Here is a 25,689-nt window from a genome sequence, read left to right on the forward strand (position 1 = left end):
TGGCTGACCTCAATGTTGGCCTGGCATAGGAGAACATTTGCCCCCCAACACCTCAATCCTCTTCAACTCCCTCTCTGAAAGGGGGTGATGTTCAGCAGGGAATTAATTGGGGTTCTCCTTGATGGTGAAAGCCTGGATCACCAGACTCTGGTGTAGGATGCTGTGTCAGTAAATCAAGACCACCAGAATCCAGCCTGTGGCATCTGGCTATCTTCCCTTTTCACTGGTGGACACAAACAAGGTTTCGACCAGGTGCCAATAAAGATATTCGTAAAGGTGTCAGTAAACAAAAGCAAGTGCTCAGATGGGGGCTGGCCCAGGTTGCAGAACCACATTAAGGATATTATGTTGACTTTAAGTGAAAACAGTTGTAGATCCAGGACCTCAGCTCCTCGTCTCATTACAACAGCTAAGGATGCGCTCTCTTCCACTGGGGGCCCAACAAGCAAAATTAACTCTGTTTGAGGGATGTACGAAGTCCACTGGCCTCCTGTAAGTCCATGTAAAAACAGTCATCATCATTGTTGGGGGGGGGGGGGGGGGGGCAATAATCCCCATTCCCATTCTCGCCATCTCTGGGCTGTGACAAGCTTTGGTCAGAGTCGGAGCCAAGTATGCCACAGAGCCTCTGAGGGCGTGTCTGCAATAGTTAAAGCTTAGCATCAGGTCAAGTTGCATGGGGACAGAGTCCTCAACAGAGGATTTGGAGTGCAACCTCAATGAGGGTTGAGCAATGCTGGTTTAGGGCCAGATATAGGGGTTCAGAGGGCATCGAGGGTTGATCAGCTAATGATAAACAGACTGGTGTGGCCCTGTGGATCCTTGGAGTGCAAAGGTGCGCCAGAAAGAGCCAGAAGAGTGCTAAAGCTATGCAGCAAAACCTCTTTAACGGCCTTAACCTGCTGCGATGTTGCAGATCACCTGGCGAACTCAGGGTGCATCGGGATCAACTGAGGAAAACGCCCCAATTGGAGAACGGGAGATAGGTCGATTGGCACCTTTAAAAACTTGCAACTTCTCTTTTGTACGAGAGTGGCAGAATGGGGTTGAGTCCTAATTCGCCTTCCTGCGCTCTGGCTTAGACTTTATCTCACCTGAGAACTTCAATCGCAAAGATGACTTCTTGCGGGAACAGCCTCAGGAGCGGGTTTGAGCCAATGACTTGGAGAGGGACTTGCACGATGCCTGTGACTTTTTCATGTGTTTGGGACCCTATTGATTTTGTGGTCCCAGACCACCTTCAGGTGCATGAGGGCACACGTAATGCATGCGTTGGAGTCGTGCTCTTCTTAACTCGAGTACCAAAAAGACACATCATAGGGGATCTGTGATCGACAGTCAAGGCATGATTTGAAACCTGTCATTTTAGTAGGAGGCATTGTTCCTTAGCACACTGGATGCCATTTTGTGGGATTGTCATAAACCAATGGAAGTGGGAGTGAAGCTCCGAATCCACATTTGAAGGCGTAGAAATAAAAAAAAAACATCAGCAGGGAGGGTCGGCACTCGTATGCGGTGCCACTCTGTCATTGCTAGGACAGAACAATGCCTATACAGAACTCCATTACGTCACTTAGAGGTGCACGTGAGCACAGCTATGAAGTTTCCAGAGCCCTTCTGGCACCTGGAGAATATTCTAAAGGTAAAGAATAAAGTACGATCAGAAGACACTGGACAGCTAGGCACTTAAGTGTTGCCATCCGTAGCTTGTAAACCATCACTCATTATACTGTCTTGGTTTTAGAGAGCTGCTCAAGATGCCTAAAGAATGGTATCGCCCTAGAATTGGGATTTCAAAGAGAATAGTTGAGTTTCCAGATTGATTGTAACAAACACTTTGAACTTTAATTCAAAAATATGTCTAAGTGAGCAGGCTTTCAACAGTAGCAGTTGTGCAAGTTCAAAACATCCCTCCAGAAAACAATTTTTCAACCATGTTGTCCGTGCATTGGTACATTTAGGAACAACTAGAGACACCTTATAGGCAGGTCTCCACAAGTCCACTTTGTAAAGCCATGCTTCAACTTACAGCTGACCTCCTGATATATCCTAGACCAGTTGATCTGAGGCGTAACAGAGGCCCCCGCAGCCCCACGATGCACAGAGGCCACGTCTGCCCCTAGTGATGAGAGTGTGGGGGGCCCCTTCAGCATATCCTGGGAGGGGGGGGGCTCACATTTTGTCACGCCACTGGTTGATCTGCTTTGTTGACTTACATTTTTAAAACATCGTTAGTATTGATTTCGCCAAATTGCTTGGAGTTTTCCGTGCAGTACTACAGCTAAAGCTGAGTAAATGGGATGATTCTAATTATTTGAGGATAGGTGGGACATTTCACAGATACAGACACTGGTCCAGAGTATGTCAGCTTGAGTTTAGAAGGACCACTCTCCTCCATTGAGATAACCTGACAAAGGGGCTGTTGTGCAAGAGGTACCCAAGGAATAGATTGGAAGGGTCATATGATACATGTCACCCAGAGGCTATTCAAATATTTATGAGTTAGAGCCAGTATTTAGAAATAAAACATTCTCCTGTCTGGGATCAAACACATTATGGATGCTACTAAGTTCCTCTTTAAAAAGAGTGAATTTTCAAGCCACTTCTGAGCCAACTGGGCGTGCTTCAGCTGTTACGTTCGATGGTGTGCATATATATCATTGGCGTGGTCGGGTAATATACTAACTAGCATGACAACCCGTATTGTGTGACGATCTGGACATTCATAACAGAACATTTCTTCATTGTCTCAATTGGGTAAAAGTCTTAACTATGTGGTCACCTGACTGCAAAGTTATGAAACGCACTTCCTGTTTAAATCCACTTCATTGATGGTGACTTGTCTTTCAGTAAAGCGCTGAAAACGTTTCTCTTTTCCAGAGCTTGCTAACACCTTCCTCTGGCCACTATCCTAGCAATCCCTTTGTGCCAGGATGCCCTCATGGGTGGCAGTGTGTCAGTAAAATCAGAAGACTAGACTTGAAAACATAAATCATTTTATAAATCACTACAGAGAAATAAGACTTTAGTTGCGTTCATGTTATTTTTTTTAGATAACAATGTTGTAGGAAGTTGGCTCTGTATGTACTATTTCAAAGTAAGAAATAGCATGCACAGAGTCCAAGGGTTCCCCTTAGAGGTAAGATAGTGGCAAAAAGAGATCATTCTAATGATCTATTTTGTGGTAGTGTGGTCGAGCAGTAGGCTTATCAGAGGGTAGTGTTAAGCATTTGTTGTACACACACAGGCAATAAATGAGGAACACACACTCAGAGACAATTCCAGGCCAATAGGTTTTTGTATAGAAAAGTATCTTTTCTTAGTTTATTTTAAGAACCACAGGTTCAAGATTTACAAACAGTACTTTAAATGAAAGGTACTTCACTTAGGAACTTTAGGAACTTTGAATTAGCAAAATAGCATATACAGTTTTCACACAAATGGCATATAGCTATTTTAAAACTAGACAGTGCAATTTTCAACAGTTCCTGGGGGAGGTAAGTGTTTGTTAGTTTTGCAGGCAAGTAAACCACCTACGGGGTTCAAAGTTGGGTCCAAGGTAGCCCACCGTTGGGGGTTCAGGGCAACCCCAAAGTAACCACACCTGCAGCTCAGGGCCGGTCAGGTGCAGAGGTCAAAGTGGTGCCCAGAACGCATAGGCTTCAATGGAGAAGGGGGTGCCCCGGTTCCAGTCTGCCAGCAGGTAAGTACCCGCGTCTTCGGAGGGCAAACCAGGGGGGTTTTGTAGGGCACCGGGGGGGACACAAGTCAGCACAAAAAGTACACCCTCAGCTGCACGGGGGCGGCCGGGTGCAGTGTGCAAACAAGCGTCGGGTTCGCAATAGGTTTCAATGGAAGACCAAGGGGTCTCTTCAGCGATGCAGGAAGGCATGGGGGGGGGGGGCTCCTCGGGGTAGCCACCACCTGGACAAGAGAGAGGGCCACCTGGGGGTCGCTCCTGAACTGGAGGTTGGATCCTTCAGGTCCTGGGGGCTGTGGATGCAGAGTCTTTACCAGGTGTCGGGTCTTTGAAGCAGGCAGTCGCGGTCAGTGGGAGCCTCGGGATTCCCTCTGCAGGCGTCGCTGTGGGGGATCAGGGGGGTCAACTCTGGCTACTCACGGTCTCGTAGTCGCCGGGGAGTCCTCCCTGTGGTGTTTGTTCTCCACAAGTCGAGCCGGGGGCGTCGGGTGCAGAGTGCAAAGTCTCACGCTTCCGGCGGGAAACGTGTGTTGTTTCAAAGTTGCTTCTTTGTTGCAAAGTTGCAGTCTTTGTGGAACAGAGCCCCTGTCCTCGGGAGTTCTTGGTCCTTCTAGATGCAGGGCAGTCCTCTGAGGCTTCAGAGGTCGCTGGTCCCTGTGGAACGCGTCGCTGGAGCAGTGTCTTTAGAAGTGGGTAGACAGGCCGGTAGAGCTGGGGCCAAAGCAGTTGGTGTCTCCATCTTCTCTGCAGGGTTTTTCAGCTCAGCAGTCCTTCTTCGTCTTAGGTTGCAGGAATCTAGTTTCCTAGGTTCTGGGGAGCCCCTAAATACTGAATTTAGGGGTGTGTTTAGGTCAGGGAGGGCAATAGCCAATGGCTACTGTCCTTGAGGGTGGCTACACCCTCTTTGTGCCTCCTCCCTGAGGAGAGGGGGGCACATCCCTAATCCTATTGGGGGAATCCTCCAAAATCAAGATGGAGGATTTCTAAAGGCAGGGTTCACCTCAGCTCAGGACACCTTAGGGGCTGTCTTGACTGGTGGGTGACTCCTCCTTGTTTTTCTCATTATCTCTCCTGGACTTGCCACCAAAAGTGGGGGCTGTGTCCAGGGGCGGGCATCTCCACTAGCTGGAGTGCCCTGGGGCATTGTAACACGAAGCCTGAGCCTCTGAGGCTCACTGCTAGGTGTTACAGTTCCTGCAGGGGGGAGGTGTGAAGCACCTCCACCCAGAGCAGGCTTTTGTTTCTGTCCTCCGAGAGCACAAAGGCCCTCACCACATGGGGTCAGAAACTCGTCTCTCAGCAGCAGGCTGGCACAGACCAGTCAGTCCTGCACTGAACAACTGGGTAAAATACAGGGGGCATCTCTAAGGTGCCCTCTGTGTGCATTTTTTAATAAATCCAACACTGGCATAAGTGTGGGTTTATTATTCTGGGGAGTTTGATACCAAACTTCCCAGTATTCAGTGTAGCCATTATGGAGCTGTGGAGTTCGTTTTTGACAAACTCTCAGACCATATACTCTTATGGCTACCCTGCACTTACAATGTCTAAGGTTTTGCTTAGACACTGTAGGGGCATAGTGCTCATGCACCTATGCCCTCACCTGTGGTATAGTGCATCCTGCCTTAGGGCTGTAAGGCCTGCTATAGGGGTGACTTACCTATGCCACAGGCAGTGTGAGGTTGGCATGGCACCCTGAGGGGAGTGCCATGTTGACTTATTCATTTTCTCCCCACCAGCACACACAAGCTGGCAAGCAGTGTGTCTGTGCTGAGTGAGGGGTCCCTAGGGTGGCATAAGACATGCTGCAGCCCTTAGAGACCTTCCCTGGCATCAGGGCCCTTGGTACCAGGGGTACCAGTTACAAGGGACTTACCTGGGTGCCAGGGTTGTGCCAATTGTGGAAACAATGGTACATTTTAGGTGAAAGAACACTGGTGCTGGGGCCTGGTTAGCAGGGTCCCAGCACACTTCTCAGTCAAGTCAGCATCAGTATCAGGCAAAAAGTGGGGGGTAACTGCAACAGGGAGCCATTTCCTTACAAATGTATTACAGACCTATAGACATATTGAAACAGTGAAAACTGTTGCAGCTTTTCTTGTGCAAACAATCACAAACAAGTCACACCACTGGTAAATAACCATTCACATTATATTATGTAGAGATTAGACATGCATAGCAGATATAACCTCTCGGGTTTCTCATCACATCCTCTACAAACTACAAGAAATGTTTGGCATATTGATGTATTTTCTTAAGATGAGTACTAACAGACCAAACCACCTAGTCATCTTTGTTTATCACACAGTGATGTTCGACTCCAGTTATCCCTTCTGGAGGATTATCATCGTTTCCACCTGGCTTTCATTACAGAGTGAGGGCTGCACCTGAACAGTTTGTGTGGACGAATTCGATGAACATCAGCACCAGACAGATTTGTGAGAAGGACCCATATTTAGGCAAAACTCAGAAAATCACAATAACAAAGCAGGACGTACAAGACGTAAGGAACTCTTACTAAGTCGTTATTTCTCTTTTGAGCCAACTATTGCACAAATCCAGTATCAAAACTGATGAATCTTTGTCAGATACACGAAGAACATTACTCACCCAAGTTTAATACAGGTGCACACTCGAGACGGTAAATGTCCAATCCCAATTCACACAATCAGGAATAGCAGGTGTTTTTCAGCACAAACTACATTTGTCAATGAGACAATTCTGTCAGCACAGAGCTACTTCCACAATGTTAATTCAGGGTTTAAGGCGGGCATGTGAGTATTCCAGGTGGGTCTACCTGTGTGTGAATATTCACACACATCCTGCAGAAACCTTGTCAGCCTTGAAACACAAATGTATTCCTATCACAGAGGGAGTAACTGTCAGACAATGTGAAGGGAGGACTATACTATTCAATAATTGTATGGGGGTAGACGTTTCTTGGCTGGTGAAAAATATTTTCGTCATACAGAGAACCAAACATGTGCAAGCAATCCCACATGCAGAACTTCAATCTGGTGGGAATTCTGCATGCCTAAAAGTACATACTGGCTAAAAGAAATGTGTGACTGCCAGACTTCAGTACTGCTAGGTTATTTATTAATCTCCAGAAAGTTAAAACCTTGAGCCAAACATAAGCGTAATCTCAAGGGAGAAAATGTCCACATGTTTCTACAATGCCCTTTGTGCAATGGGACATGAATACATCCTACGTGGAACCGGATAAGGGATGGGTGGGTTCTTGGATTCGCCCTAAGGTCGTCAGTCTACCTGCAGCGGATGCAGATCAACACGTAAAGGATCATTCTACTTTCACAGGTTAAGAGTTGTACTGCCTCATTTACGGATTACTTCAGCTCCCTACAAGTGGGATAAGCTGATGTTTAGACACCAGAGAAGGCAGGATACATCACTTACCACCCTCCCCTCAACATCACAACAAAACGTCCTCTTTGGTCAGACTGTCAGACAATGAGCATTACATTTTAACATTTTATATTTGCCCCACTAGACAAAGTTTTAAACTTTGTCAAAAGGACAATGTAGATTGTAGATTCACCCCAGGTACGCTCCTGCATCTCGTTATTGACACCAAGCTATCAGGTTGTCAGTTAAACACAAAGCTATTCGCTTGGTACCAACACCTGCTTTAAAGCAGCGTCCAGAAGTGCTCTCAATTACCTCGCTGCACCCCAACTTGGTACCACAGACCACCCAGCCAAAATCACTGAGCCGCGCCCAACACCCATCTGAGCAGCTTGCAAATTCTGATGAGTTCATCTTCTAACTCTCTGCACTGAAACTCAAGAGTTTGCGAATAAACTGAAATAACATCTCTTGCACCTTGAAAAAGCAGAGCGAGCGCTGATCTATTCACTTAACAGCGCTGTAAATATGCATATTACACACCTGTACGCCCCTAATGGTAATAGACGTATTTGAAGTAAACATGCCTATTTGTCTTCACATCTGACACAGATGCTATTTCGCGTACCTCAACCCAGTACTTGCACACACGAATGGACCTGATTTCCCAGATTCTTAAGTTGGTCCAGGGGAATGAGAGGAAAGTGGACTGTCAACGTTTGTGTTCGACCTCCTAGACATTCCAAACACAGGTACTCCTAGGTAAAGCAACCATGACCCACTGAAGGGCTCTCTTATAGGGAGTGACCTTTGTCTGGGAGCTCTTTGTTCACTGTGTCATGTGGAAAGGACCATCCAAATTCACAAAAAATTGTTAAGCGTGGCCCTAGGCATCATGTTTCTTCAATGGCTGTGCAACATTCACCAAAGAAATTTCTAGTGGTGAATGGGTTCCCCATGGCACTTTTGTGGGGAAGGAGGAGGTGGTGGGATGAGGGGTTGGGGGTGACGGAACCAGCACCTAGAGAATTTAAAAATCCTAATTCCCTAAACCCAGTAATTTGTATTTAATATAGTTGAGCCTAATGGATGGTTAACTGTAACGATGCATGGGGCTGAACATTATTACTACATCAATTTAGGGCATAGGGATTTTTAGGTTCTCTAGGTCCTGGTTCCATTAAACTCCACCCGCCACCTCCCACAAAAAGTACTTTGTCACCACCGGGAGCCCATTCACCACTAGAAATTTCTCTCATGAATGTGGCACAGGTAATGATGAAGCATGACACCCAGTGGAGTGTGTGAGGCCCTGGCTAACATGTTTTTGTGAATCTGATTGGTCCTTAAACATATATAGGACACAAAGGGGTGAATGAAGATCTCCCAGACAACGGACAGTTCCTTATAAGACGCTGTTCAGTAGGTCACGTCTGCTTTGTGTGTTTGCAGTACCCAACCTCACACTTACTTCAAGCATTAATGTCAGCCACCATCTAATTGTTCTATACAATTTTCATTCCTACTTGGGTAAAGTGGATTTTTGCAAGGTTTATAGTTGTTCTTAAAAAAAAAAAATAACAAATTACATCAAGCATTCAAAATGTACTGAGGGGAAAAAGTAGAATTTAACTCATTTTATGGTCAAAATACTGCTTTTAAAGGTTCATGCTGCAGAAAGCTTTCTAACCTTCTTCTAGGAGAGTTCGAAAGCCTACCTAGAAATGCTGCAATGCAATATAATGCACAAAAAATACACTATTTTGGGAATCACTGTTCAAGTGTGGTAGTTGAATAATTAATGAGCCCAATTACAACATGACTAGTGAAGCAAAATCATACAAATGCATATCCAATGAAAATTAAAGGCCGGACCCTCCTCATCAGAGGTTTCATTCTATCGTTTGCACGGATTTCTGACTTTCATAATATTCCAAAAAATCTCCAGGAGTAGGTATGGAAATCAACACAAACTGAAAAGTGGCGCAAGTATACGAAGCATTACGGGTTCCAAAAGCAGAATCTGTTTAACTCCCTGGATCACATGTCTGACAGCACATACTGCCTAGTCTGACTAAACAGCCCCAAGTAAGCAGAGTGATTTGCATAATTTCAGCATTCAAAGAGAGCAACAGAACAATGTTGACGAAGACAACAGGTCTAAATATGCCCATAGAGATAAGCTTTTTGTGTGTTGCATTTTGTGTTAAAGTTGTAAATGTGTAATCATTTTCAAAAGTGATTTTAAAAATAAGGAGCGTGCACAACTAAGAACCTCGTGGTTTGTTTGCAGAGAATAAGTGAAGAGAAAATTGTAGTTTAATTAATGTCAGGTGTTGGTGGGGAATGGGCCAGTTATTTGGGCCTTTAGTTTGGGTTTCTCTCTACTGTCAGCGGCAATTTAGCTACTAATCAGAACACACACCGCTCTTTTTCGCAAACTTTTCAGAACGAGTACTCTCGGAAAAGGTCACAATCTACATATAAATTAATCATGGTGAGCATGCTCTCAAAGGCACTCTGCACTGCTTTTATGGACGACTTTCTCTTTCAAAGTAATCGTGTCATACATTGTATTCTTTCCTGGAGTAGGTCGACAAAATAACAATTTGTGACATAGGGTGGACAAAAAATTCAGCTTCTTCGGAGTCTCATTTCAAACAATATAGCAAAACGTCCTCTGAATCACTGTGTTAAACATGTCTTCCACCAGACCTAAAAGGACACAAATTAAGCGTGGTATTCGAAACCCTTAAACTGAAACTCCACATATTGGGACCTTGAGCAGTTTTTGACCACTTCAGAAAGGTCAAACAGCCAAGGTGCTCTCCTACTCTACAGAATCAGAACACAGCTGTCCCTAACATGCAAGACAAGCTAAGCTGGCAAGGCAATGCATAAAAGTAGCCAGAAGGATCATTAGATTTTAGTCAACAGTGCTGAACATGGATGCAGAAATGTGAGACTAAGAACTACAGACACAATCTCGAGTCCAGTACAGTGGCAGCCAACCTTGAGAACATCTTGAGGCAGGAACCTAAAGACTGACATCGGGTGACCATAAGAAGTAGCAGCTCTTCCATATTCTACCAGCCTCGTCTGCCTTCCTCGTCACGCTTCTATCACCCTAATGCACACACCAAGGCAAAGTCTATATCAATTACTCCACTAAGAAGGACAAAAATCCGCCTGTACACTAAAGCATCAAAACCAACATTCTGTAAATGCTGTGAAGGTGCACATGGAAACTCACCGAGCATTCAGCACTTCTGCCTCCAAAATGTGCATAAGTCATTCATACACTCACTAAGATCACATCACCTCCTTGCGCCCAAACTTAACTACGGGGAGGGATTCTGAGGGATGACTTTCTAGAGTCATAATATGGTGTGGTAGTTGATCTTGGGGAAAATAGTCATACTTTCTCTTACACCCTAAAGATATCCTATCAGAAGTTAGCTACTCAGTGGATTTCTTGTCTGATCAGCAGAGCATTATGGAAAGCTTAAAGTTCTTAGAAGTACTGTGCTACCTTTCTAAGATGGAATAACACACTAAGTTTGCCAAATCACCAGTGTTCATTAAGCATACATGCACTAGTTATCAGTTAGCATGAAAAAAAGGTTAATTGACAAAAAATATATCCCTTCAAACTGAAATATGGCAGAAAGCTAAAAAAAAAAAAAACGTAGTTTGTTAAGTGGCAACTGATTATACAAAGGTGATGATGAACATGAAGGCTCAAACATTCCACCAATCACTAGAAAAATTAACTGTACCCTAACCCACAACAAAGCGAAACAAGTGAAATGTGATGCTACCGTTGCAGAGTCCATTTATTTACCACAATCACCACAGTGCCAATGACTTCAAAGAGAAATGGTGCGAGAAGGATTTTGTTTTCTCCCTACAGATCACACTTTCGTGGGATTTTTCTGATCAAATAAGCAGAGTTCTGCCAACACAGTCAGTCTCAACTAGAGTGCTGAGCACTACAGAGCAAGATCAAACGCAAGAGCACACTTCAAACCTGCTTTAAAAGCTGTACACTGGTTACCAGTTGCCGCTGCAAATACATTTGAGGTTCTCTTCACGGTCCATAAAGACTTCTAAGAACTAGCCCTTAAGTAGCTACAGAAATTAGCTCCACGCTACACCCTGCTGGAAACCTTCATTCATCGGCTGGGGCAACAAGACCCGAGACTGTGGATTTCCTTCATCCCTGCACCCCTTCTCCCCCAACAATATCAGAACCAAACCACTTGCGCTTCAGGAATTTCTTGAAAACTGAACTATCCACAATCTTGCACACTGCCTTGACTACAGACAGTATCATCAGCCATGAGTACCTACCTGTCTGACTGGAAGCATCTCCCCCACATTGTACTTTCGTCAGAATTGATATACCTTATATTACTCCCCTAATGCAGTCTGAATTAAGCAAACGGTTGCACACTCACCTAATAAACAAATAAATGAGCTAGGCTGGGCCAAAAGAGAAGTCAATATAGTCTGAGACATTTTAGAAACAGTAAGTGTCTGGGTTCTTAACCTCTAATTACTAAAATTTACAATAGAACACTTAGAATCATTGGGCAAACCTCTATGTTTTCTTCACAAACCATACATCATTTAGTTACACAGATATGAAAATGTTTTCTCTCCCCGTACAATTACCCTTTGAAATTGAATATATACATATTCCAACATTAGAAGTTCAATACCTAAACCCAGCCATCCAACACACCATCTACAAACACCTCCCCCCTCTCTTCACCAATTACACAGAATATACAATCCTTCCAATTCCACCACACATATTAACTCTTCCAGTGATCAAAACTAACACAAGCACTCCTAACCCACAGCCACCCCCTCTTACACACCACATAAACTCCTCTCCAAAACACACTAACACAACCTGTAATAGTCTAATACCACTCACCAGCACTCACATGGAAATCCTTCATAGAAAACCACTAAATCAATATCTCCTCTCACTAGTCCACAAAAACAAAACAGACCACACACACACATCAGCACATCAAAATAACAGACGTTCATGATACTTTCCATCACACCCACTCCCACCCTCATGACTACACAAATAATACAAAGCCTACCCAAACTTCACTCCTAAATTCTCACCCTTCACAAACAACTACCACAAGCACTCCAACACAGCAACATTTATTCACCCGCCTCTCATCCAGTGGATAATTTAGAGCCTTACATTATGATCCACATGCTCTTCCACCACCCCTAACCCATACTCCTTCCACACTAAACAAATGCAAACAAAATAAACATGCCACTCTTAACAACATCGCATTCCCTTGCCTATTACACAATAAGGCTACTCTACAAAAAAAAAAAACTCATCATGTCATTGTCAGCCACCAAGTCCACTACCAATACGCACATACCCAACAGAATGCCTCAGCCTGCAGAAAGAGGAACACTATATTGAAATACAGGACTATTGTGACCCTCACACAATTATTACAGCTAACAACACACCTGCTACAAGCTCAAAATATACTGCTCACCCTTCTCCAAAACAAAAACACCACCAAAAACACACATTTTCTAAACTGCCTGCTCATCATTGCTTGATCACTCTAAAAAAACAAGCACCACATCTACAACCTGCTCATGGACACACAACCTGACTTACTATATGTAAGGGAATCATGGCTGGGAGATGACATGGCCCCAGTGTTGCATGAAGCCGTTCCTCCAGGCTATCAAACCATCACACAAAACTGTATAGTCAAGAGAGGAGGTGGACTAGCTATTACATTCAAACAAGCAATAAATCTCAGTAAAACAGACATTTCCACACAAGGGTGTGAGGCCCTCCTCATCAGATGCAACCCTACACCAACTTCCTCCTGCAACTTTCCCCTCCTTTACTGACCTCCACCTAACAAACTCAACATTCCCAGGCATTTTTCTAAATACTGTCTCAAACCTTATAACATTATACTCAAATGTATGCATTCTTTGGGCCCTAAACATTTGGTTTTACAAACCACATATGCCCACCCAACAACTATCACCATTGGCCTAGTCACATTGAACCTACATCAGATAGTACACAATCCCACACACATCGCTGGACACATCCTAGATGTCATTTTTGCGAAGCCTTAACTATTTACTGTTCAAAGCATTACGCTAATCACATGGTCAGACCACCATTTGATAACTTGCCCACATAAAACACCACATAACAGCACACCCCATGGCAACTTACATACATTCATCTATCGACCATGGAGCAAACTCAATTTTGAAGACTTAGAAACACAACTATTAACACAGATCTAGACACAATTAATTATGTTCCAAAACTTTATGAGTGGCTACAGGAAGCTTTTGATATCCTAATACCGCTCAGAAAAACTAAACAGGACAAAAAACAACACCTTGGAGAAACACAGAACTTAAAAAGATAAAGCAAAAAAATCAGAAGGCTGCAATGGACCTGGCTCAAAACAAACAACATTGAAGACAAACTTCAGCTACACAAACTTAACAGAATATCTAAATCAATCAAAAAAGCATTTTATAAAATTCTCAATGAATTATGAAAACCTAAATGCACAGAAGAAGTCATCCTACTCAAGATTTCACAAACAAACTGGCAACTCATTACACAACCAAGGCAGACACATTGCACTCCTATTTAAAACAGAGGAAAACCATCAGCACCAACCAGTTTCCTAAAATCCCCTCCAGGACTAAACCAACCCAGCCTCTGCAGTACTTCAAACAAGTATCACAAGGTGAATTTATGGAGTTAAGGATTTGGTCAAAACAAGCAGGCCTTCCGGTTGCCCTTCTGACCTGTGTCCATCAAACATTTTCAATAACATTTTTTTTTATCTACGTCTGCTGCCACACCTGTAAGAAGAATCATCAATAACTCTTTAACTACAGGAACTTTTCCTGAAGACCTGAAAAAGGCATACGTACTTCAATTATTAAAGAAAACAAACCTAGACCCGCAGGACCCCAACAACTACAGACCAATTACAAATGGACCTTTCCTGGACAAACTGATAAAAAGAGCAGCATTCACCCAGATGTCACAATTCATTGAAGACAATTCCATACTTTCAGGCTACCAAACCGGATTCCGCCCAGGAAGAGGCACTGAATCTGCCTTCATAGCAATCTGGGATGATCTTTAATAACACAGTTGACCACAGTGGAGTTGTTGCACTACTTCTCTTGGACCCCTCGGCTGCCTTTGATACTGTTGACCATGACACCCTCATTCAAAGACTCTACAAAGCCAGCATAGAAGGGACTGCTTTCAACTGGATTACATCCTTCCTTCAAACCAGAACTATTATTATCTATTCTCCCCCTTCTCGTCCAAACCCTATCTCACAAAAGCAAGGGTACCCCAAGGATCAATCATCTTATCTATGCTTTTCAACATCTACATGATGTAATTACCGGAATTGATCAAGGATTTTCAACTCGCATGCTACAACTATGCAGATGACACACAAATACTACTTAAATTGGAATGCCACAAAGGCACTGAAAACTCACAAATCTTCAGTTGCCTCAGAGCCGTTGATCATTGGATGACTTGGAGCCATCTCAAACTGAATGCTTCCGAAACAGAAATACTTGCATGTGGCAACTGGAAAAATTATGATCCACTGTGCACCTGGCCGGACGATCTCTGACCACCTCATCAAGTATCCAAGGTAGGTAAAAACCTTGGAATTATCATGGACTAAGTTAACAATGAATGCTCAAGTGGACAAATTAGCACGATCAAGCTTCATCACCTTGAAGACTCTGCAACACATCTTCCCCACCTCGAATTTCCATACCAGGAGCAGGCTACTATCTCTCTTGTACTATCCAAACTGGATTATGCCAATGGCCTCTACCATGGATCATCTTTATCTATTATGAAAAACTTACAACATATTCAGAACTCAGCTGCCAGGCTACTATTACATGTGAAGCCACAAGCCCACATTCCCCCTGCCTCAAGAGCAATACACTGGTTACCCACTGCCAGAAATCCAATTTCAAGCTGCTTTGTATCACCCAAAAAGATATACATGGAACAGGGCTGCCTTTCATCAGAAACAAAATAACCAAGCACATTCAACAAAGAAACCTCTGCTCAAGACTGGCACACCGCTTAAAACACCACCATACAAGAAAAAGACAATAGGTGGTACATTCTTATCTGTTCAAGCAGTCAACTATCTTGTCTTCAGAAGGCTACTCAAAAGTTGGCTCTTTCCTTTATAACCACCATATTCAAACAGAAATGGACTGTATATGTCTGTGTTGATAAATATTTATAATCTGATTAGGTGTATATTCTAGATATGTATAATTCTTTAAGAAATATGTATCATTACTTTTTCATGAAAATAAATTATTCACATACCCTTTAAGCCTGTTTAACAATGTATATTTACATACATATGTTTATAATATTCTATGCTTACCATGTTCATAGGTCATTGCATAGCTGGTAGATAAGTTGTTATATTATATCCTTATGAATCCCTGCTTTTTTAAAAATATCACAATGATCAAATGTTATCTTAACTATTTAACAGCAGGCATTTCGCTATTCATAAATTGAGGAAAGATAAATGAATGTTAGAAAAGTACACTTATTAATTAACTTCAAATATTATACATCTTGAAAGTCTGTGTTTATACAATACTAGTTTTCTTCTCATATTATACCCATTATATTCCTTGCACATGTATTCCCTTACTATGTATTTACAAATCTATTACTCTAGTCCTACTGCACAAGAGAATAAATAAAAAATAAATACAAATAAATCTATAAATAAAATTCAAAACATATATATATAAATTGTACACTCTGGTAAGCTTTACTGTCTCCCCATCACCCTAGTCTCTATCAATCTATCCTCCATCCCCACTCTGACTGATCCCAAACCCATTCTACTTCTTTCATCTCCAAAAATAACCCTGCCTAAACTCTTCCCTCCTCTGCCTCATCTAACTCACCCCAAACCTCAGTTTACTATCACGAGCTCCCAAACAACCCTACTAAATTCTCCCTCATTTAGCTCACCTTTGACTAATTTAAAACCCCTCCTGCTACTATGCCCTCCCTAGCCCCCTCCCACAGACTCTTCCCTCCTTCATCTCACCTTTACTCATCCCAAGCTTCATCCTATTACTATAAACTCCCAATTAACACTTTTGGATTCATCCCTCCATTACTCTAGTCAATCCAAATAACAAACTCACATATCCTCTGCTCAAAATAACTCATAACAATATTAATACTATACTCATATTTCCCTATACTAATCCTCCACTAATTCCTCTTGGGTTCTGGAGTAGCATGCTACTCGTCGAGAAGCGATTCGCCACCTCATAAGGAGTAGTAAGCGCTATATAATAACAATAATAATTACCGCTGTAACAAGATACCTTTTTTTTAAAAGTGGTTTTATGTTTAACAAACTCTTTGCAGATCACAAACTGTCTGGAGCAACGTGTGCATAGCCACCACACATCAGTCTGCAATGAGTTGGAACACGGCCAAACTTTGCATAGTCTCATTATCTGAGGCAGGAAGATCACAGGAAATGTAGCAAGCAGCTCCTGGACCCTGCGTTCACTGAAGAAGCCGCGCCCCTCCCAACATATACAGAGACATGCAGAGGAGAGATCCAACCAAACGTTGCATGGCCATTCCACTGGGCCCTGTGATTGCCTTAGCCTGTGCACCAGGCAGCTCCCACCGCAGGCACTCATCCAAACACTGTATTACCCTCACTTCGCATGAGGACCCTGAAACACCAGAGGAAGGAATGAGACTATGGAATGGACCACCCAAGATGAATACACAACCACCATTAAGCTAATAGTCCTCTACACAGTCGGCTATTTATCACAAGCATAGCTGGAAACTTTGGTTATGTTGCTTAAGGCTCACAGTTTACTTTTCATCAAAGTAATCTATCTGCTCTATTTGGCTGTATCCATGTGAGCAATTGCTTCTTTTCTGATACCAAACATCAAACAATTTTGCAAGACATTTTTTTTTTACTCCAGGAGTCCCATATCTGCACAAAACTGAGCTGGTCCACTAGCATGAATATAATGTAATATTTTTACACCCATCAGTAAGTCCCTACATAATTCAACAACACAACTAAATTTGACAACACAGCCCAACTACCGGTATTTCAAATCCAAACCTCCCATACATATGCACACTGTAATTCCTCAAAAATCTTCAATCTTAAAGCACCAACTGTGGAGTCAATTCAACAAACGCGTGGAGAAGCCGTATAGTTGCTCAAAGATAAGCTGAGGACTATCAAGCCCAGAGTCTGCCTTTACATGAAGGAAGATGGTGCACGGGACTTTCTAAAAGCTATGGAGGGAACGAATGAGGCCGACAGAGGAAGGGTTGGTGGAGAGGTTGCAGACAGGGTAGACCAGAGGTTTCCAGACCTCATGAAGTATACAGAACTGTTTGCACAAACAAACCTGTCTGTGACGCTGTTGTGTTCGAAAAACAATAAAATCAGTTAGAAAAACAATCAAATCTGTAGAGACTGCTTTCAGATGCTTTCCTAACTATCGTTTTTTATATGGATGTATATATTTTTATCTAATCTGAAACACACCCATTTCCCCAGTACCTTTGCCTAAGCCAAGCGAGATCTGATTAAACAGCACTAAAGGTAAGAAAGCACTGCAACATCAATACTCTAATTTCATTAACTGAAAGACGACAACACTGTAAGTTATTTAAAACAAATAAATCCATAAGCATAGATTTCCACTGGTCCATTAATGGAATTAGATGCCACATTCCACTACCTCTCTGCGCACCAGGAAGGGAGAGCTGGGATCGCTACTGGCTCCAGAGGGTACAGCATATTTCAGAGTTGGCTGCCAGCTACAAGACATACGTTTTTAAGTGGATCCAGCCTATCGCCTTCAGCTGGCCGCACTGCTAGTCAATAAAAACTGATGCTGCAGATGGCCTTTTCAACACACATCATGACGGTGCAGATTCCCAGGGGAGGCCACCTCTGGTTTGTCGTCTAACCCTGAGGTTTTGCAAATTGAACAAAGAGGCCGAACTGCGGCACAAAGCCTCTTTCAGCTACAAGCCTCATATTTCTTTCCCTTGGCCTACAAATGTCAAGTGGGGCAGGTGTCTTTGTTTTAGAGAGAGGCTGTTTTTTAGCAGCCAAGGTCTTTCCCTAGTACATCTTAACATACAAGATTCCGAGAAGAGATGATTTCACGTGTCGGAGCAGTAACCATTGCATTTTACAAATCTCTAGTGTTTTTATGGTTCCAACATGTACATTGCCTTCCACTGACAGCCATGAGACACTTGTAAAAGCACACATAGATGGGGTACAGAAGGCAAGACCAGGGCTCACCCTGGGGAAAAGCCTGCGTAGACGACCACAACCAACACCTAAAATGTTTCCAAGGCAGGTGCCAGGTAGTCCTTATGAGCTTCAACAGATGGCTCTTCATACAAGCTGGGCTGGGGGGGGGGGGGGGGGGGGGTTGACAAAATGACTCTTCACTCACGCTACTATAGTTCCAGGCAAGATCAGGATAGTTTAAAAGTTAAGAATTTAGGAAAAGGAGAGAAAAGAATGGAGCTGAGGGTACAGAGGAAGTAAAGATGGGTAAAATGGCCCAAAGACACAAGCACTGGAATGGAAGTAAAGGTAGTGAGATGCGTAGGGTGACAGGTGGAGGAATGAAGGTAAAGATGGGGAGTGATGTGTAGGGTCACAGCAAGAGGAATGAAGGTAACGATGGGGAGAGATGTGTAGGGTCACAGGTGGAGGAATGAAGGTAAAGATGGGGAGAGATGTGTAGGTTCACAGGTGGTGGAATGAAGGTAAAGATGGGGAGAGATGTGTAGGGCCGCAGGTGGTGGAATGAAGGTAAAGATGGGGAGAGATGTGTAGGGCCGCAGGTGGTGGAATGAAGGTAAAGATGGGGAGAGATGTGTAGGTTCACAGGTGGTGGAATGAAGGTAAAGATGGGGAGAGATGTGTAGGGCCGCAGGTGGTGGAATGAAGGTAACGATGGGGAGAGATGTGTAGGGTCGCAGGTGGAGGAATGAAGGTAAAGATGGGGAGTGATGTGTAGGGTCAAAGGTGGAGGAATGAAGGTAAAGATGGGGAGTAATGTGTAAGGTCACAGGTGGAGGAATGAAGGTAAAGATGGGGAGTGATGTGTAGGGTCACAGGTGGTGGAATGAAGGTAAAGATGGGGAGAGATGTGTAGGGTCAAAGGTGGAGGAATGAAGGTAAAGATGGGGAGTAATGTGTAAGGTCACAGGTGGAGGAATGAAGGTAAAGATGGGGAGTGATGTGTAGGGTCACAGGTGGTGGAATGATGGTAAAGATGGGGAGAGATGTGTAGGGTCGCAGGTGGAGGAATGAAGGTAAAGATGGGGAGTGATGTGTAGGGTCAAAGGTGGAGGAATGAAGGTAAAGATGGGGAGTAATGTGTAAGGCCACAGGTGGAGGAATGAAGGTAAAGATGGGGAGTGATGTGTAGGGCCACAAGTGGTGGAATGAAGGTAAAGATGGGGAGTGATGTGTAGGTTCACAGGTGGTGGAATGAAGGTAAAGATGGGGAGTGATGTGTAGGGTCACAGGTGGTGGAATGATGGTAAAGATGGGGAGAGATGTGTAGGGTCGCAGGTGGAGGAATGAAGGTAAAGATGGGGAGTGATGTGTAGGGTCACAGCAAGAGGAATGAAGGTAACGATGGGGAGAGATGTGTAGGGTCACAGGTGGAGGAATGAAGGTAAAGATGGGGAGAGATGTGTAGGTTCACAGGTGGTGGAATGAAGGTAAAGATGGGGAGAGATGTGTAGGGCCGCAGGTGGTGGAATGAAGGTAAAGATGGGGAGAGATGTGTAGGGCCGCAGGTGGTGGAATGAAGGTAAAGATGGGGAGAGATGTGTAGGTTCACAGGTGGTGGAATGAAGGTAAAGATGGGGAGAGATGTGTAGGGCCGCAGGTGGTGGAATGAAGGTAACGATGGGGAGAGATGTGTAGGGTCGCAGGTGGAGGAATGAAGGTAAAGATGGGGAGTGATGAGTAGGGTCAAAGGTGGAGGAATGAAGGTAAAGATGGGGAGTAATGTGTAAGGTCACAGGTGGAGGAATGAAGGTAAAGATGGGGAGTGATGTGTAGGGTCACAGGTGGTGGAATGAAGGTAAAGATGGGGAGAGATGTGTAGGGTCAAAGGTGGAGGAATGAAGGTAAAGATGGGGAGTAATGTGTAAGGTCACAGGTGGAGGAATGAAGGTAAAGATGGGGAGTGATGTGTAGGGTCACAGGTGGTGGAATGATGGTAAAGATGGGGAGAGATGTGTAGGGTCGCAGGTGGAGGAATGAAGGTAAAGATGGGGAGTGATGTGTAGGGTCAAAGGTGGAGGAATGAAGGTAAAGATGGGGAGTAATGTGTAAGGCCACAGGTGGAGGAATGAAGGTAAAGATGGGGAGTGATGTGTAGGGCCACAAGTGGTGGAATGAAGGTAAAGATGGGGAGTGATGTGTAGGTTCACAGGTGGTGGAATGAAGGTAAAGATGGGGAGTGATGTGTAGGGTCACAGGTGGTGGAATGATGGTAAAGATGGGGAGAGATGTGTAGGGTCGCAGATGGAGGAATGAAGGTAAAGATGGGGAGTGATGTGTAGGGTCAAAGGTGGAGGAATGAAGGTAAAGATGGGGAGTAATGTGTAAGGCCACAGGTGGAGGAATGAAGGTAAAGATGGGGAGTGATGTGTAGGGTCACAGGTGGTGGAATGATGGTAAAGATGGGGAGAGATGTGTAGGGCCACAAGTGGTGGAATGAAGGTAAAGATGGGGAGAGATGTGTAGGGTCAAAGGTGGAGGAATGAAGGTAAAGATGGGGAGTAATGTGTAAGGTCACAGGTGGAGGAATGAAGGTAAAGATGGGGAGTGATGTGTAGGGTCAAAGGTGGAGGAATGAAGGTAAAGATGGGGAGTAATGTGTAAGGTCACAGGTGGAGGAATGAAGGTAAAGATGGGGAGTGATGTGTAGGGTCACAGGTGGTGGAATGAAGGTAAAGATGGGGAGAGATGTGTAGGGTCAAAGGTGGAGGAATGAAGGTAAAGATGGGGAGAGATGTGTAAGGCCACAGGTGGAGGAATGAAGGTAAAGATGGGGAGTGATGTGTAGGGTCACAGGTGGAGGAATGAAGGTAAAGATAGGGAGAGATGTGTAAGGCCGCAGGTGGTGGAATGAAGGTAAAGATGGGGAGTGATGTGTAGGGTCACAGGTGGTGGAATGAAGGTAAAGATGGGGAGAGATGTGTAGGGTCAAAGGTGGAGGGATGAAGGTAAAGATGGGGAGTAATGTGTAAGGTCACAGGTGGAGGAATGAAGGTAAAGATGGGGAGTGATGTGTAGGGTCACAGGTGGTGGAATGATGGTAAAGATGGGGAGAGATGTGTAGGGCCACAAGTGGTGGAATGGAAGCAAAAGCAGTGACAGGTGTGGGTTCACCGGGGAGAGCGGTTTACTAAAGAAGGTGGTAAGAGAGATCTGTGACACCCGAGGGTGGAATGGAAGAAGGGGAAAGCTTGTGAGAGTCTTGTAGAGTCACAGTGGGTGAATGGAGGTAAAGAGGGTGAGACATGTGTAAGGTCACATGCAGAAGTTCAGATGGGGACAGTACTGGCGCCCAAAAGGAATACACGGAAGCCTTTGTGATGAGGGCAGGGTCACCGGGGTTGTCGGAAGTAAAGATGCTGAGCACTAGACGGCGGTTTAGATGGGTGACAATGGAAGATGGAACTGAGGGACTGAATGACAGAGCTGCGTAAAGATGGCGGCAGTGAAGGAGGAAATACAGGGGGTGAATGAAAGCAAGAATGGGAAAGCAGCCAAGAGGTGGAATGCAAATTGCTTCCACACCGCCCTTCAATGACATTTTTGTTTAACTAAAATCGGACACAAACTCACTAGTTTAAAGCACATCATTTGGCATCACTCTATAGCCTAGCTGAGGACGTGTTTGAATATCGTAAAAACTGATAACAAAAGTTAATCGTAAAAGACTCTTAGCAGTGCCGAAATCTATACAAATGCAAACCTTTTTTCTTATTTATTAAAAAAAGCTCTAACACTACGCACGGAACCGGCAGTGAATGACAATTTTTCTTTTTTTAAACAATTAAACGGCCTTTTTGTCTAATCCTTTCCTCAAACATGCCTCTCTGGAGCCGGTGCCGGTAACACACACACACACACACACAACCACAAAGGTGCAGACCAACAGAGGCAGGCACCGGGTGCCAAGGAGCCCGTCACTCACTCCACAGACGAGGACAAGGGCACCGGCGGCGGCGAGCAGGGGGCGCTACCTCGGGTCCAGCAGAGCGGGAAGGGGCTGCAGCCGCTGCCCTCCATGCAGGCGGCACCTGCCGACGGGGCGAGGCCGGCTCGGGGGTGCCCGGGGTCGCTCTTCAGCTCCGCCCCCTCGGAGGGGCGGAGGGCGGCCCGCCCCTTCCTCCTCAGCGGGCCCCCGGGGAGGGCGGCAGGGACATGGCGGCCTCGGCACCGAGCGAGGCGAGCGCACGGCGGCGACCGGGGGGCTGAGTCTGGCTGCCTAGCGCCGCCCGGGGAGGGAGGAGGAGAGGGAGATTAGCAGGCACCGTATTAATATGCTAATCTCGCCCGCCTCCGTTCACAGGGCCCGAGGCGCGGCCCCGCAGCCCGTCCATGGGGGGCAGTGACCTGCAGGCACCCCCGTCCGGGGGCGGTGCAGGAATAACACGTCACACGGGGGCTGCACACCTGTCTCACTGCGGGTAAATACTAATAGCCGAGCCCACGCACTTATTGTTATCAAATGCACAACAGCACTAATATTATGTCCAACAGGTTTATCTTACACACCTGTCTCATTAGGGTGCGCACGCAGTATTACCCCCACTACCACGGGGGTCCATCTCATGGCACCGTTCTTCATTCCTCAGGGACAATTAAGTAAAACCGTCCACATACTTTATAGCACCACAACTAGAGTGCGAGGCTGCGAGTGGTGTACGTACGTGCACACCCGACTCGGGCGGGAGACTCCCGACTTTATGAGCCTGAAATTGCGCCCGTCCCCTTTTTCAACGCAATGGGGAAGAAATAAATGCCCCAATTTTTTTTTCGAAATCTCCTCCTATGCCCCTTCCAAATTGGGACTGTTCACAACACTAACTTTACTTAAGGGCTCGAAAGATGCCGTGTTTTGTTTCTGTAACTGCAACTAAGTGATTCGTTATAGAGACATTGCTAATTTCAGCATTATCCAAACAGGAAACTCGTGTGACCCTGGGCACATCAGCGCATTTTTCTATGTTCAAGTTACTTTACCAGCAACATCTGGAGAAAGAAAGAGTGGGTGTGCACGTGTATCTATAAAAACAAAGTATGTTATAGTTAGGTACAGTAATACGATATTAGGTTATGTTAAAACAAAAAAAGAAGTCACATAAAAAAAAAAAAGGTTAAAGTGGCGTTATACTTACATGTTGAAATTAAAATAACAACTAGCTTTAAAACCGAAAAAAACTGAACTCTGTCATAGTTTAGTCTGTCAACTATAGCTTGTGACCCCTTCTTGCACTGCATTTGACCTTACACGTTACCTCATTCAGGACATTTAAATTAGTTTAATGACAGTCTACAGGATTTGAAGTAATTAGACACACTGATTTATTTCTTATTATATATAACCTTTACGCTATTCCTTTCCTCTACTTGTATACAACCATTCCAAGATGGCCAAACCATTCATTTCCTCATTTCCAAGCTCATGCATCCTTGTAGACAACTTCCGCATTCATTCCCTTCAGCTCTCCTTCTTAAGGCACAAGTGTAGGGTGTCAATCCAGACATCTTCGCTGTTCTGCTGTCAGTGTTTGCGACCCCGCTGAGTTGGGGTTATCCGGTAAACGCTTGTGACTGCTCATATTTGTATCATCAATTTAAATCATCTTTTATTCTACGTCCTGTTCCACTCTGTGATATATTCATCCTTTTTTTGCAGACACGTTACCCATTACTATTTACTTGATAGGTGAGTGTCTGTCATTATCTATCCTTGCTACGATTCTGTATTTCGTTAGTATATTCACGAGCCCCAAGATTTCACTACTGCCTGGATACTTTTATTTGTGGGTGCTCTCCAAGTTCATGTGTGTTGATAACATTTCATCAGGCTTGGGTGTAACTTGGTGAGGCTTTTGATCTCTGTGGGTATCTGCACAATACCATCATTTACATTTTTAGGTGACCGAGTCCTCGTTCTTTGAGTGCTTCCCTTTTGTGGACTAGGTGTTACTGACTTGTTGATCCTGGATCAGTCACCTTCAGGTCGTCATTTCATTACTTTACACGGTGAAGTAAACTGTAAAGATGTTTACACTTCAATGAACCACGTGTGTGCATTCGGTGTTTTTCACTTTGCTGTGCTCTCGCAAACCATGGATGTATTTCTGCATGCTTTATTATGTCTCACCTTTATATTACTCATACAGATGTATATGCTTATGGTTATTTCCACCTGTGTTGTATGTAGACACAATGTTGTGGCGATGGTCTCACGGGCGGCCTCCATCTGATAGCAAACTGTCAGCAACTTTCCCATCAACCAATGAGATTTGCCTTTGATGCTTCATATTTGAAAATTCAGACACTTTTCGCTGGGGCCAAGTGGTGGATACACAATCTAAGGCCACTTCTTTGTACTTTTGATAGTTGACTGGACATTCTTTGGTTTATGATATTATCTTTGTTGCTCCATGTACCTAAAGGACTATTCTTCGACTGCAATTTAATATTTAACAGAATAAAGGGTAATCTCTATGTACATATATACAAAAACATCTTCATATATATATTTCACATATAAGACTCATTATATGTCTTTGCATAAAATTTAATTTCATATGGACTGGATTCTGAGTGATCAATCTTTCGAATTACAGAATCTATCCTATTAAATTATTCCTGCATGAGATCCCTTGGTTATGTCTGACTGTAAACATTTTTTTTTTTAAGTCACCGTTGGGATTAAGGAGTTGCAATATTGTGGATATGGAATATTCGAAGTTGAGCATACGCCCAATACCCTTGTGCAACCTGCACCTCAACTGCCCGTTGAGTAGCCAACTATACCAATGTGATAAACAGCAGACATAGCTCCCTCTGCCAATCAGAATGGCCTTTTTAAAAATAAAAAAAATGCCACTGCGGGAGCAACCAGCCAATCAGATATACCTAATGTTTTCTGAGCATTAATCCTTTCATGCAAAACTGGAGCCCTTTTTTTTTTTTTTTTTTTTTTTCTAAAAGTCTGAATGTATTTACACCACATCACAAAAAGCATACATTTGAACAAAGTTTTTACTTTTTGACAAATTTGGTGTAATTACATAAACCAGTTTTTCTGTATCAGGCAGCAAAGTTTCCTGTTGGAATTAACATAGAAAACAACACTTTTTGGAGCCCCAATTTTTCTTGTCCCATGCTTGATGGATCAGCACAAAGCTTTCTATA

The 25,689-nt window shown here is 44.1% G+C and overlaps 1 protein-coding gene across 17 annotated transcripts in view; it reads right to left on the reverse strand.

Annotated features, from left to right (window-relative positions):
• Positions 1–25,689, reverse strand: part of PTK2 (protein tyrosine kinase 2) — a 758,583-nt gene that overhangs the window by 572,368 nt on the left and 160,526 nt on the right. Inside the window, exon 1 of one of the 17 annotated variants that reach the window (XM_069220827.1) lies at positions 22,500–22,650. The exons of the other annotated variants lie outside the window; for them this stretch is intronic. Within the exon in view, the coding sequence (XP_069076928.1) occupies positions 22,500–22,545 (46 nt within the window). The 5' untranslated portion in view covers positions 22,546–22,650. Of the gene's footprint in view, positions 1–22,499; positions 22,651–25,689 lie in introns of those variants that run through there. 17 annotated transcript variants of the gene reach the window in all.

Source organism: Pleurodeles waltl, chromosome 2_2, assembly GCF_031143425.1.
Source record: "Pleurodeles waltl isolate 20211129_DDA chromosome 2_2, aPleWal1.hap1.20221129, whole genome shotgun sequence".
Lineage (NCBI taxonomy): Eukaryota > Metazoa > Chordata > Amphibia > Caudata > Salamandridae > Pleurodeles > Pleurodeles waltl.